The sequence below is a fragment of the Balaenoptera physalus genome (genome assembly GCF_965194825.1).
Source record: "Balaenoptera physalus genome assembly, chromosome: 16".
Classification (NCBI taxonomy): Eukaryota; Metazoa; Chordata; class Mammalia; order Artiodactyla; family Balaenopteridae; genus Balaenoptera; species Balaenoptera physalus.
In genome coordinates this window covers 69,278,618-69,292,647 of record NC_138898.1, presented here as the reverse complement: position 1 = coordinate 69,292,647, position 14,030 = coordinate 69,278,618, and the positions used below count along the sequence as shown (strand labels likewise).

The following is a 14,030-nucleotide window of genomic DNA, read 5'->3' as shown; positions in this document are numbered from 1 at the left end:
CTGGGAAGTGAGTCTTCAGCAGTTAATCTGGGAAGTGAGTCTTCGGCAGTAAATACAGACCTCAGTTAACAAAACTACAATTTAATATCCACTGAAACATAATCTTTTTCTCTCTCTAAAATTTCTCTCACTTCTACCAAATATAGCCAAATTAAAGCCAATTTGTTTGCAAAATAAGTCTGGTTAATTGATCACATAGGCTCTTTTAAATTGGCTGTGCTGGAACCTATCATAAGGAATCTCAGACTGAACTTTTTAAAAACCTCTCAAGGCCAGAAAAGCCCCACCAAGGGCATGTCACAGATTCTATAGCATTTTTCTCTCTTTTCAAGGTCCCCAAAATACCTTGAGATTCCTGCACCTGTTAGGAGCTGGCCTTCCTTATTTACCTGATAAAGCTGCTGGGAACCTAAGAGTTTCCAAATTCTGGAGGGATCAGATTGAGAGAAATGATAAATGTTTCAGTTCTACTTACTGTCAACGAATGAATCGGGCTCCACTGCTCACCACTTACAAAATCAATACTCACAAATTGTAGAAAGGACAGGTGCCTTTAATCAGGATGCCGGTAATCTGCAGAGACGGGTGGACTCAGCATCCCCCAGAAACCACCTCTGAAGATTCTGCTGGGCCGTGAAAGTCTTGAAAGGGAAACAGAAGTGATCTCAGTTAATCACTGAGATGGAGGTCAGAGTCAGTACCATCCCCCACTGTGTGCAGGCTTGTCGACTCCTTCGATCTTCCTCGAGATGTTATCTTGTTCACACAGTTTGGTCACAGTTTGTTTGGGAGATTACTGAAGGGGATGCTACGGAAAAGATCTGGTCATCTGTTAATTACTTATTCTTCATGTCTACTTCTTTGATCTACGGAAAGAACCGACAATTTAGGCAAGGTATTGTGTGATTAAAAGATTTGAAAGGTGTGCTTGGGCCAGAGAGGAATAAAGCATGTGGGTGTCTGGTTTAAAAGTTAGTTACAATATAGCTTTGCTAAAGTGACAAGAAAAGGGGCTTCCTGCTGAGGGCAGTTTCCGGCAAAGAGCTGCTTACATTACAAAAGTACAATTTACCAAATTGCTATACATTACAAAAGTACAATTTACCAAATTGCTATAAGTCATAATTAGCTTGAGGGGAAAGGTTTCTTTAATATCTGGAAAACACTGATTAAAAACCAATAATATTTCAGACAAAACCCCCAAATTACAACCAAACTCATCAGTTTGCTCAATCCTATGTGAGTAATCCTTGATCTTAATCTTCTGTTAACAGTTTTATGAAGCCATCAGGTTTTCCACTGGAATTCTTTAATTTCTTACCCAGGTGAGTGGTATATGATCTGAAAGTTATCAGAAACCTGCACTTGTCAGAAAGTCCTTTCTATGAATCTTCTGGAAGATGAAGTATTTTTTTACAAAATCATCAGAGTACAATAACTGTCTATAAATGACAGGACTTAAAAAATGGTTAAAGACCTGATTACAATGCAGCTGACAATTAAACTTGGTTACTGCTGTGACATACAACGATTTAAGATAATTACTAGAATTATCACTGATAACATTTCCTAGGACATCCCATTTTTTAGGAGTTCCATATAATTTCTAGAATACCTATGTTAATAAAAATTTACCCGTACAAATGTAAACTAAGAACGTTTATCACCATTCATTTGACAATGCTTCCCACATAATTTAACATACCAAATAAGTCTAATTAGTTTAATATTCCTCTCTCTGAGATGGAGAGAAAACAACTATTTTGAGGTTGATGAAACAAAATTTATTTTTTAAGGCAGGACAAGAAAAAGTTAAACATAAAATTCTCTCTGTGTGTTTGTTTGGGCCTTTCCCTCCCCCACTAGTGTGCAGCATGCATCTGCATTGCACATTGACCACACCTTCTCAAAGATGGGAATGCCTGCTCAACTGTAAAGATCAATTTTTTTTTCTTTCTTCTTTTTTTAAATTTTTTTATTTTTTAATTTTTTTACAAAAGTTTATTCTTAAATGTACAATAGGTTCCAAGACAACACTTCATTCTAGCTATAGGTGGCAACAGATGTTATGGCAGGGAATCCAGATGTTTAATCCAGATGTTTAAACAGGAATGGAACTAAGGATCATCATTGCCTCAGGCACAAGGGACAGCTTACTTTTTGCCAGATTTCTTAATTCCACCTGTGGCCAGGGGGCCTTTCCCCGCGGCCTTCGCTTTTAGCTCCTCGAGTTTCTTTTGCTCCTCCTTCTGTTTCTGCTTGAATGCCTTATCTTCCTCATCCATCTCCTTGGCTTGCTTCTTGGGCTGCTTCAGGGGCTTCTTCTTGCCACCTTCGCGGCCCGACATGGCGCCTGCCGCCCCTTCCCCAGACCCTGCCACCGGATGCCTTTTCTTTCTTCTGACACAAGCAATGTAACTTCTTTTTTTTTAATTAATTAATTAATTAACTTTTTAATTTATTTTTGGCTGTGTTGGGTCTTTGTTGCTGCGCACGGGCTTTCTCCAGTTGTGGAGAGCGGGGGCTACTTTTCATTGCGGTGCGCAGGCTTCTCATTGCGGTGGCTTCTCTTGTTGTGGAGCACAGGCTGTAGGCATGTGGGCTTCAGTAGTTGTGGCATGTGGGCTCAGTAGCTGTGGTTCAAAGGCTCTAGAGTGCAGGCTCAGTAGTTGTGGCGCATGGGCTTAGTTGCTCCGTGGCATGTGGGATCTTCCCAGACCAGGGCTCGAACCCGTGTCCCCTGCATTGGTAGGCGGATTCTTAACCACTGCGCCACCAGGGAAGTCCTAACTTCTTAAAAAATAGCATTCTTTCCCAGCTCTGAAAGGGGTCATGGTGACTTGCTGCTTGCTTTGTACGTGCGTACCTGGACTATGTATCCTAGGTGAACTTTATGTAAAATATCAGTATGTCATTTTGATGTACCATCCTTTGTCTCAAAAATGTATATGACTGTGCCTTTCACTTCTGACAGGCAGAACAGTTCTCAGAGCTTTCTGAGCACCTGCTTCCCTGGTTATAATCCTCAGTTTGGCTCGAATAAAATTCACTTTTTTCCTTCTTAACTTGATAGTTAATTGAATTTTCGTTGACAAGGTGTTCCAGGGATCCTTCAGAAAACCTCAGAGTTGAACTTCATTTCGAATTTGATCTTTGGGAAGTTTGTCAAAAATATCAAAAGTTCAAAACACCTGGTCAAATAGGATCATAGGTCACTGTGAAATCACCCTAACCCATTCACTTAACCAAAGTGAAAATGAAAGATCTCAAAGGTTGTAATAAATCACTGAAATGCAAAGAAACTCACACAATCTATTATCAAAAGCAGCTCAATATTTCAAGAAAACTTTGTTTTCCCAGCAGAAAGAGAAAACAAAACTCAAGTCTTTTTTTAAAAATAAATTTAAAAAATTTACTCTTTTTTAAAATAAATTTATTTATTTTAAATAAATTTATTTTTAAATAAATACTCTTTTTAAATAAAAAATACTCTTTTAAAAAAATAATAAATTTATTTATTTATTTATTTTTGGCTGGGTTGGGTCTTCGTTGCTGTGCGTGGGCTTTCTCTAGTTGCGGTGAGCAGGGCCTACTCTTCGCTGCAGTGTGGGGGTTTCTCACTGCAGTGACTTCTCTTGTTGTGGAGCATGGGCTCTAGGCATGCGGGCTTCAGTAGTTGTGGCTCGTGGGCTCTAGAGTGCAGGCTCAGTAGCTGTGGCTCGCCGGCTCTAGAGCGCAGGCTCAGTAGTTGTGGCACATGGGTTTGTTGCTCCGCGGCATGTGGGATCTTCCCTGACCAGGCATCAAACCCGTGTTCCCTGCATTGGCAGGCAGATTTTTAACCGCTGCACCACCAGGGAAGTCCTTTACTCTTCACTGAAGTCAAATACAACACATCAGACTATCCCTCCCAGGATTTGGGAATTGTGACGCAGAGACCTCTAATCAGTCTTTTCAGAGCTTATATCAACTTGGGGCTGCAATGTGGCCATATTTTGCCATGTGAAGGGAGAAGCGGACAAAATCAGGGGCAAGTGTGAGGTGCAGGCTCTGGGAAGAGGGAAACAGCAAACATGAACTCGTAGGCAGGAACAGATAGCTGTGTTCCGATAGGAGGAGAAAGGAAGCCAGCCACAGTGGTGATGGTAGGAGATGGGGCTGGACAGATCCCCCAAAGCCTGCTCCACGCATGATAAGGAGAGCGAGGGTGTACTCTAAGTGGCAAGAGGAAACCAGAGGAGGAGGGGATGTTTAGCAGGAAAATTACGAGATCAATTTCCTTTCTGAGAAGTTGGCTCTGCTGGTGGACAAGGTCTGGACAAGGCAGGGAGACAGTCAGGAGGCAGTCCTCGCCTTGGAAGAGGTGGTGGTGCTTTGGGTTAGGTGATCGCTGGTGGCGAAGGAAAGCAGAGGGCTGATTCCACCCTGCCCCTCTGCACCCTGGTTCTTTTTTCTCTAAAATGGGGATTGAAAGTTCCTACTGTCTTCTTAGGGATGACGAAAGTTAAACGAGGTAATGCATGATATGGATTTGGTACAGAGTAAGTCCTCAATAAGTGGAGTTATTATTATTATTATCCTAATAATAAAAGAGAGACCCCGCCATAGCTTTCCTCATACTGAATTCTAGTGTGGGAAACAGACAAATCAAGTAGTAAAAATAAAGTGCTAGGACAGATAAAGCTGATAGGGGGCGCTGTGGGAAGACATGCGCCTCCCCTTGAAATAAAGCAATACGTAAATGGAATCAAGAATTCCATGTTTGATTCTGCTTTCTGTCCTACTTGCCATCCTTCTGTCTAAATTTCTGTTTGTCTGGCTAGCAGCCTTCTTCCCCCTTCTATTTCCTTCCAACAGGAGATTTCTGAGACCTTTTCCCAAAGAACTACCCTATTTCTATTCCTGTAAAATCAGTCATCTCCTGGGAGGAAGGAGTTACCTTCAGGATACTGGGCTCATTCCCCTGCCCCAGAGAGAAGCCGAGGCCTCTCCTGGCTGGGGATGCAGACCAAGCCAGGGCCAGGTGCCAGGTGCCGGGTGAGACCAGTAGGAGGGAGATGAGCACCTGGAATTGGCAGGCTCCATCCATCTCCTTCCATATCTGTGGGCTGGGATCAGGGTCTGGGAGGTGGCCTCTGGTGAGGAAGGGAAGAGGGAGGCACTGTCTCACGACAGAAATAAGCATCATTTGTCGACACTGCTTTGTGCCACAGACTTTAGAGGTAATTTTTTAAAACTTCAAGCATATATAGGTAATATATCTGTGCAATACAGAAAAAAGGATAATCAGTAAATACCCCCAACTTGTCCTGAAATTTACTATGCATTTCCAAGCACGTACATATTCTTGTATTTTCTTTACCCAAATGGTAGCTTACCTAATACACTTCTTCTGCACCTTGCTTTTTTCACTTAATAGTATATTTCCACACATAGAACTTTCTATATGTCTACATATACAGCTATTTGATCACTGGATGTATGTGTCAAAATGTATTTAACCAGCCTCGTATCTATATTGATTTAGGCCGCTTCTTTCTTTTGCTAGTATAAACAACATTGCAAGGAACAGCCTCATAGAAATGTCATTGCTTGTGTTGCAGAATTTTAAAATTTTATGTAGTTTGAATAAATGAACAAAACCGAACCCAAAACAAAACAAAAACACTTTTTTAAAAAGCACTTTCATGGTTTTATTTTTTACTTTTTTTTTTTAATATAAATTTCTTTCTTTCTTTATTTATTGGGTGTGTTGGGTCTTCGTTTCTGTGCGAGGGCTTTCTCCAGTTGCGGCAAGCGGGGGCCACTCTTCATCGCGGTGCGCGGGCCTCTCACTATCGCGGCCTCTCTTGTTGCGGAGCACAGGCTCCAGACGCGCAGGCTCAGTAATTGTGGCTCACGGGCCCAGTTGCTCCGTGGCATGTGGGATCTTCCCAGCCCAGGGCTCGAACCCGTGTCCTCTGCATTGGCAGGCAGATTCTCAACCACTGCGCCACCAGGGAAGCCCCTATTTTTTACATTTATATCTTTGGATTTTCTTTTGTGTGAGGTTGGCATCAGATTAGGTTTGTTTGGGGTTTTTTTTCCCCGGATGCTCTGCCAGGCACTTTAGGGGATTATTCTCACTACGACCCTTTCTACAGGTGAGAAAACAGAGGCTCAGAGAGGTTGAGTCACATGGCCAAGCTCACTCAGGGAATAATTAGAAACCAGTTTCCAAATGGAAACTCAGTGACCCAACCCTTAACTACAATAAAAATAGCATTTATTTTGATCCAGGCAATTACTTATTTAAAAAAATTCACTTTCTGTCTTGGAATAGTTTTAGAGTTACAGAAAAATTTGAGAATATCACAGAGAATTTCCATACACCTTAGACTCAGTTTCTGTGATTATTACTATCTTACATCAGTAGTAGATGAGCCAATATTGACACAGTATTATTATCTAAAGCCCATACTTTATTCAGATTTGCTTAGTTGTTACTTTTCCTGTTTCACATTCCCATCCTGATGACCATATTACACTTAAGTGGTCATTTGAGCGGTCATGTCCCCTTAGGCTCCTCTTCGCTGTGACAGTTTCTGACTTTCCCTGTTTCTGGTGACCTTGACCGTCTTGTGTAGCTGTTCAGGTATTCTGTAGGACGTCCCTTGACTGGAGTTTATCTGATGTTTTTCTTATGATTTGGCTGAAGTTATGGGGGAGAAAGACCCACACAGGTAGAGTGTCATTCCCATCCCATCATATCAAGGGTGCATACCATCAACATGACATCACTGTTGATGTTGAACTTGATCATCTGTCTGAAAAAGTGTTTGTCAGGTATTATTCAGGTAGTTACTTGCCGTGCCCCGCCCTCCCTTTTCATACTGTCCTCTTCGGAGGGAAGTCACTGTGTGCAGTCCACACTTAACGACTGCGGAGTCATTGCTCCACCTCCTTTAAGGAGCTGTATAAATTATCTAGAATTATTCTGCATAGGCGATTTATCTACACTTCCCATTTACTTAATTTGGAAGTTACTTGTATACAAATGTATATACAATTACATTTCTTTAATTATTAGGCATTTATTTATATTTGCTAATTCCTTTTCATTCTATCTTTTAAGCTGTACCTGGATAGAGGCAGAGATGAAACGTGGATAAGGTGCAAATTTTAAAAGACAAACACGGCACGTAGTGAAAAACCCTCCCTCATACCTTTCTCATCCAGGCCTCCCAGCTCCCCACTCGAAAGATATCTTATGCATTTACAAACATGTACAAATACATTCCCCACCCCCCCCCTCTTTTTTTTTTCCTTTTTGTACCCAAATGGTAACTTACTAGATACACTTGTTCGGCATCTTGGTTATTTTTATTACACTTTTTAAAATCTGGGAGGTCTCCCCTCCTCGCGGCCGCTGGACGGAGCTGTCCCGGGTCTCTCCGGCTCTCCAGCCGCGTCTCCCATCCCAGGTCCCCGACGCGGCGGAGCCGCACCCTTCCACGGCGCCCTGCCCTCACCTCGCCTCCCAGCGCAGGGCGGCTCGGGTGGTCCAGCGGGGGCGGGCGTGGGAAGGGCCGCCGGGCGCCCCGCCCCCGCCCCCGCCCCCGCCTCTGTGACGTCGGCCCCGGAATCTGGAATCCCGGCTCCGGGAGGGAAGGCCGGGAGGCGGCGGCGGCGTTGGCGGCGGCGGCCGGAGCGGGTCTCCGGCGGCATTTCAGGGGCGCGGGGCGCAGCCATGAGCGAGTCCAGCGCCAGTGCGCTCCCGCCCGGCAGGCCCGGCAGGCAGGCCTTCATCCACCAAGGTAGGGCGGCGCGGACCCGGCTCCAGGCGGCCGGCGGGTGCAAGCGGCCGCGAGGTGCTGGGAGCTCGGCGCGGGCCCGGCCCCCTCTCCACCTCCCGGCTTGGGGGAAAACGGATCTTTTTTATTGCTGGTCTCCCTCCTCCAACCCATCCTCACCCAATTCAGAGAGCGCATGCTCTACCAAAAGGAGCACTAGAATGGGAGTCTCGACAGTGGTGAGTTTGCCTTCCCAAAGCTGGTCGAGGGATCCCGGGCTAGTCTCAAAATAATCTTAGATGTTGAATGAAAAGATTGTGAGATCCCTGTCAGCCCTAACATTCTGATACCAGGTGCCTGCCTCCCAAACATATGAGGCTTTACAATTAGATGGGCTTAGAACTGAATTCTGCCTCGGCTATTTATTGCTGTGTGATCTTTGGTAAGTGACTTGCCCTCTCTGAACCTTAGATTCTTCAGCAGTAAAATGGGAATAAGATGTTGGTGGGATTAGTTGAGAGAAAAATGTGTGAAGTGCCTACCAGAGTGCTTGATACAGGAAAGGCACTATCAGTGGTAGCCAGCCAAGTATATGCTTTTCATTTTTTTTATTGGGTAAAACTTAAGAGTGAAGTGTACAGCTCTGTGAATTTTTACGTAAATGCGTACAACCGCTACTCAGTCAAGATAGAAAAGTTGCCAGCACCCGGGCAGGCTTCCTTGCAGCATTCATATCTTATATTTGCCCTTAACAAAACACAAGACCCCACTGTGAGGTTTTTGTTTGTGTGTGTGTGTGTGTGGACAACGCTTCCAATACCTAGTATCTTGGCTTCAACTTCCCCACTGTGAGTTTTATCTGCAGCGTTTTTTCTATTTCAATTTGAGAATAGAGATTTTGTTACAAGGATCTACAGTAAAGCATGAGTGTAGATTTGGGCACTGGGCCCCTCTGATTGGATTGATCTCAACATCTAGAAGAAGAAAAAGAGAAAAACATCTAGAGAGACCCAAACTCTGGGAACTTGCTCAGGAATCAGAAAAAAGACTGGGTTTTGATGCTAATTATTTTCTAATGCAGTATTAATAGTGCTGGCATCAGCTCAATTTCAGCCTTTCAGTAATAGCTATTCAAGTATTTTCCACATGATTTTTTATTTATCTTTCTCTTATTTTATCACAGTTCATCACATTTAAGATGCCAACCCTGGTTTCCCATACAGAAGGCAAGGAGATTCCTCTTCCTTGGATCTTTGCTGGGTGTTCAAGGGGCTCTCTAAGCATCTTTTTATGAGTATTGTAACTAGCGCCTCTAATCAAAAGGTTCTCCCTGTCCCTTGGACAGATGATATTTTATGACCGTGTACCCACTAGCATGAGTGGGAGGCTCAGAAGGGACTGTGTTTATAACTTTGCAGCAGTTTGTAAACCATGACACACTGTATGAGCATCTTGGGAGGACAGTTGGAGGGGGTCAGGAGACAAAGGGCGTCTTGTTTACAGAAATGGGAAATGTGTATCTTTCTTAATGATAAAACAGATCACAACATTTGCCTTCTTTTTTTTTTTTTTTTCTTTTCCATGATGGTTTATTACAGGATATTGAATATAGTTCCCTGTGCTATACAGTAGGACCTTGTTGCTTATTCATTCTATGTATAATGGTTTGCATCTGCTAATCCCAAACTCCCAATCCATCCCTCCCCCAACCCCCCTTCCCCTTGGCAACCACAAGTCTGTTCTCTGTATCTGTGAATCTGTTTCTGTTTCGCAGATAAGTTCACTTGTGTCATATTTTAGATCCCACAGGTAAGTGACATCGTATGGTATTTGTCTTTCTCTTTCTGACATACTTCACTTAGTATGATAATCTCAAGGTCCATACATGTTGCTGCAAATGGCACTATTTCATTCGTTTTTATGGCTGAGTAGACAATACTTGCCTTCTTAATTAAAACTTTTCAGTGGCTTCCCACTGCTCTGAGAACAAGCTCCAGGCCTCCAACAAGGCCAGCAAGGACCCCAGCCCACCTCTGCAGGCTCTCATCACCTACAGCCTTATCTTAGCCCATGCTGCTCCAGCTACACTGACTGCCTTCTCGTTCCTCCCAACATATCAAGGTCATTTCTGCCTCAGGGCCTTTGCATCTGCTGTTCTCTTTGCCTGGAGTGCCTTTCTCTTTGATCTTCACATGGCAGCCTCTTGCTGCTCCTGTCAGGTCTCTGCTCAAATGTCACTTCAGAGAGGCAGACCTCTGGAGTCATCTTGTCTGGAGAAGTGCCCCCATATCTCCTACCCTGACCTTGCTTATTCCTTCAAAGCACTTAGCACCATCTGAAGTCATGTGGTTTGATCATTTCCTGGTTTATTAGCTATCTCTCCTTCTACAATGTGGGTGCCATGAAAATCAGGAGCTTTTTCTTGTTCCCCTAGGACCTAGAACAGTGTCCGGCACGTGGTAGGTACTAAACCTGTGATGAATGAATGAATGATGGAGTATACCCACAGCCATGCTGTCAGCTATAGTGTAGTGGTTTCAAGTCTAGACTCTGGATTCTCAGATGCAAATCCTCTTTTTCCCATTCACTGGTTTTGTCTTTGGGAAAGGCAGTTAAGTGCCTGGTGCCTGAGTTTCCTTATGTATTAAATAACGAACGTACCTACTTCAGGAGGTCATTATGAGGATTGAGATAATTAATTTATGTAAATAACTTAGTAAGTGCTTAAATTAGTTATCTATGTCTTGGAACAAATTATCCCAAAATTTAGAGGCTTAGAACCCACTTACCTCACGGTTTCTGTGGGTCAGGAACTGGGGAGTGACCTATCTAGGCTTTTCTGGCTCAGTCTGTCTTACAAAATTGCAGTCATGGTGTCAGCCAGCCATGCAGTCATCCAAAGGCTGGCCTGGAGCTGGAGGAGCCCGTCCAAGATGACTCGTTCGCACGGATGGCGAGCTGACACTGGCTGTTGACAGGAAGCCTCAGGTCCTCTCCATGTGGACCTCCCAGAGGGCTGCTTAAGTGTCCTCGAGACATGGTGGCTGGCTTCTCCCAGAGCAGATGATCCAAGAGAGAGCAAGGCAGAAGCTGTAGTGTCTTTTATGAGCTGGTCTTAGAAATCGCACTGTGTTGTTTTTACTGTTCACGTGGGTCAGCCCTCTTCAGTGTGGATGGGGCCTGTATAGAGGCGTGAATATTAGGAGGGGAGGATCACAGGGGGCCATCCTGGGGACTGGCTGCCATGGCCCATGTAAGTGTTAACTGTTGTTATGATGTCTCTGCTCTCCTACTAGATGGTAAGCTCCAGCAGGGCAGGGCCTGGGCCTGTTTGGCTCACCATGGCATCCCCCTGCTTAGCCCAGTGCTTGGTGTATAGGAGGTCTTCAGTAAACACTAGTTGAAAGGATGCCCTTAGTGATTTGGTCCCCATCTTAGCTCCCATCTCCACACACACCCCCACCCCTGCCTGACGGTTCCCATGTTACTTTTTGAGCCTGAGAAGCTCCTGCTGTTCCCTCGACCATGAGGCTATTACTTTACTTCCTTTTAAGGCATACTATTTTTCTCATCTTTCAGTCTGGTGTCACTTCCTCCTGGAAGCCTTCCCTGACTACCTCCCCTCCCACAGGCTAGACCGTGTCCCTTCTCTATACCCACAGAGCCCTCTAGCCTCGCCCTGTCAAAGTATCTCTTGAAGTGTATTCTCACTTCTCTTGAGTTGTATCATTTTTTTTTTAATTTTTTTTTAAATTTCATTTATTTTTTATTTTTATGGCTGTGTTGGGTCTTCGTTTCTGTGCGAGGGCTTTCTCTAGTTGTGGCAAGTGGGGGCCACTCTTCATCGCGGATGCGCGGGCCTCTCACTATCGTGGCCTCTCTTGTTGCGGAGCACAGGCTCCAGACGCGCAGGCTCAGTAGTTGTGGCTCACGGGCCTAGTTGCTCCGCGGCATGTGGGATCTTCCCAGACCAGGGCTTGAACCCGTGTCCCCTGCATTGGCAGGCGGATTCTTAACCACTGCGCCACCAGGGAAGCCTCCAAGTTGTATCATTTTTAAGAGCAGGGATTTTGGAATTAAGCAGACCCAGGTTCAGACACCGACTTGGCCTCTCGTAAGCTGTGTAGTCTTGAGCAAGTTACTGCCTTTTCTGAGCTTCCGTTTCCCCATCTGTAAAGTGGAGATTCTGATGGGAGTGAAAGCTGGAGGACCACCTTGTTCCAGGGCCTCTAGAGAGGCCTACCTCCCACCTCAACTCCTGCTGCTCCCACCCCTCCCAGGCCCCAGTGCTTCCCTCCGGGTCTTTGCAGCCTCTGTTCCCTCCAGCCGGCACACCCTTCCCCCTGCTCTGCCCATGGCCGGCTCTTCACACTTCTGCTCTCAGCTGGAATGTCACCTCCTCCCAAGAGGCAACGCCTCCCCCACCCCCTGACCATGAGACATTTTGCCCTCTCCCAGGGCTTTTTGCCCCTCAGCCCCATCGTACCTGGCATGTTCTGTGTTTATTGAATGGAGTGACCCTGCATGGTTTTTTCCCTTTGTCAAATATTTACCATATTGCGGTCTGTCAGTACTTCATACCAGTCAGTAAATGTATGTGTACAGTATGTGTAGTGTAACTAGATGCTCATTCCAGTCAGGAGTCCTTCGGCTAGTGTGCATGCAGTGACTTTTTTGGGGCGGGGATCGAGGCATAATTCACATACCAAAATCAACCATTTTAAAGTGTACAGCATTTAGTACATTCACAATATGGTACAAACATCACCTCTGTCTGGTTCCAAAATATTTTCATACACCCCCCATCTGCTAGGGTCACTGAAAGGATTTAATGAGATAAGCATGTCAAGAATCTAGCACCTTGTGGGCAGGCGCTGTGCACTTGAATGGTAGCTCTTGGTATTATTATGATTATGATTATTAGGGCCTTTTCTAGCCCCGGCATTATCAGGTTTGATGACTGCATGTGCTCTGTGCCCGTGCGCTCTGGAGGTATCTGTTAGATTCCTATGTAGTTAAACAGCTATTCCGTGGGCTATTTTAGTGTGACCGATTTTACGAAATTTGAAGACAAGTAACCGTTTGACCTGCAGTGTTTTTTGTTTTTTACTTTATCTGCTAAGTCCATTCATCCAGGTTACTCATCAAAGGTGTCCTGGGCGGGAGGGCTCTTGTGCAGGCCTGGACACAGGCCACAGTGAGCCAGCCTTGTGACCTGAGTTATTTTTTTCCCCTCTGTCTGGAAGAGGCCGAGCTCTGTCTGCCCAGCAATTCAGGCCCGGATTAGGCCCAAAGGCCAGAGGCCCTCAGTGGCTTTTTTTTTTTTTTTTTTTTTTTTCAGGAAGTGAAGAATTTAAGGGATAAAAGGGGGAAATGACTTTTCAGTGTTGTTAACTTTGTTGCAATCTGGCTGCTTTTTAAAGGAACATTGTTTGTCTGTGGGACCACCCAGCCCTTCTGTGTTTTCCCACTCCCACCAGGAGAAGATGCGGAACTGATCCTGAGCCAAAAGCATGCACCAGGCGAGGGGCCTAGGGATGAAAGAGGCAGGCAAGGGACGTGCTTTCACGAAGTTTCTAGTCCAGGAGGGGAGACCCTAAACAGGTGGAGGGAAATGGGTCAGAGACAGCTAAGCATAGGTCAGCACCAATGAAGGAAATAAGCAGGTGATGAGATAGAGAGGGGGAGCGGCCCGCCTGGACAGCTCTCCCGGGAGGGGACCGCTGAGCCGAGGCCCAAGGATGTAGAGGAGCCAGCGCAGGTGAATGGGAAGCCCCGGTGGGAAGAGTGTTCGGAGGGGCTACAGGAAGAGCAAAGGGCAGAGGTGGGAATGGCCTCCATGTATCTGAGGAGGCCTTGGGCTGGGGCGTGGAGAGGAGATGGGCCGAGGTCAGCTAGCAGGAGCCAGTTCCTGAGGGTCAGTAGGTTCCGTCAGCAATTTGATTTGGGACTCAGGTGGGTAACTTCCTTTAATTCCTCAGAGCAACTCAATGTAGTAGGTGTTATTTGCCCATTTTATCCCCCTGGAAACTGAGGCCCTGAGATGTTACTTGACAGGCTGCTGAAACAGAAGGATGTTAATGTTGTGAATAGAGCTACTGTGTCCGTGTATTAATTTGACATGTTTTTTGAGTCCCTGTTATGTGCCAGCCCCATGCTAATCACTGGGGGTGTAAGAGTGAGTAAGACATGCTGAGGTCATTGCCCTCATGGTTCAGACCTTAACTTGACCTTGGACAAAGGTCCTGTCTTCTCTGA

At 45.3% G+C, this 14,030-nt stretch overlaps 3 protein-coding genes across 5 annotated transcripts in view; 1 reads left to right on the top strand and 2 right to left on the bottom strand.

Moving 5' to 3' along the window:
* Positions 1 to 7,438, bottom strand: part of TMC5 (transmembrane channel like 5) — an 82,846-nt gene extending 75,408 nt beyond the window's left edge. The window contains exons 1-3 of the mRNA XM_082430961.1: positions 7,332 to 7,438; positions 1,218 to 1,359; positions 346 to 641 (exon numbers count right to left, since the gene is read on the bottom strand). The gene's annotated coding sequence lies outside the window, so the exon portion shown is untranslated. The remainder of the gene's footprint in view (positions 1 to 345; positions 642 to 1,217; positions 1,360 to 7,331) is intronic.
* On the bottom strand, positions 1,971 to 2,393 carry LOC309645672 (translation machinery-associated protein 7). The gene has a single exon (XM_082431152.1). It carries the CDS (start codon positions 2,346 to 2,348, stop codon positions 2,154 to 2,156), a length of 195 nt encoding a protein of 64 aa, XP_082287278.1. The 5' UTR covers positions 2,349 to 2,393; the 3' UTR covers positions 1,971 to 2,153.
* Positions 7,439 to 7,661: 223 nt separating the features above from the next.
* TMC7 (transmembrane channel like 7) overlaps positions 7,662 to 14,030 on the top strand; it is a 53,156-nt gene continuing 46,787 nt past the window's right edge. For 2 of the 3 annotated variants that reach the window (XM_082430998.1, XM_082430997.1), the window contains exon 1: positions 7,662 to 7,796. In XM_082430998.1, coding sequence (XP_082287124.1) covers positions 7,730 to 7,796 — 67 coding nt within the window. In that variant the 5' untranslated portion in view covers positions 7,662 to 7,729. The other variant, XM_082430999.1, reaches the window with a different exon arrangement.

Bases quoted from the DNA above. Each gene is read 5' to 3' on its own strand.
- LOC309645672 (XM_082431152.1), bottom strand. From the start codon at position 2,348: ATGTCGGGCCGCGAAGGTGGCAAGAAGAAGCCCCTGAAGCAGCCCAAG.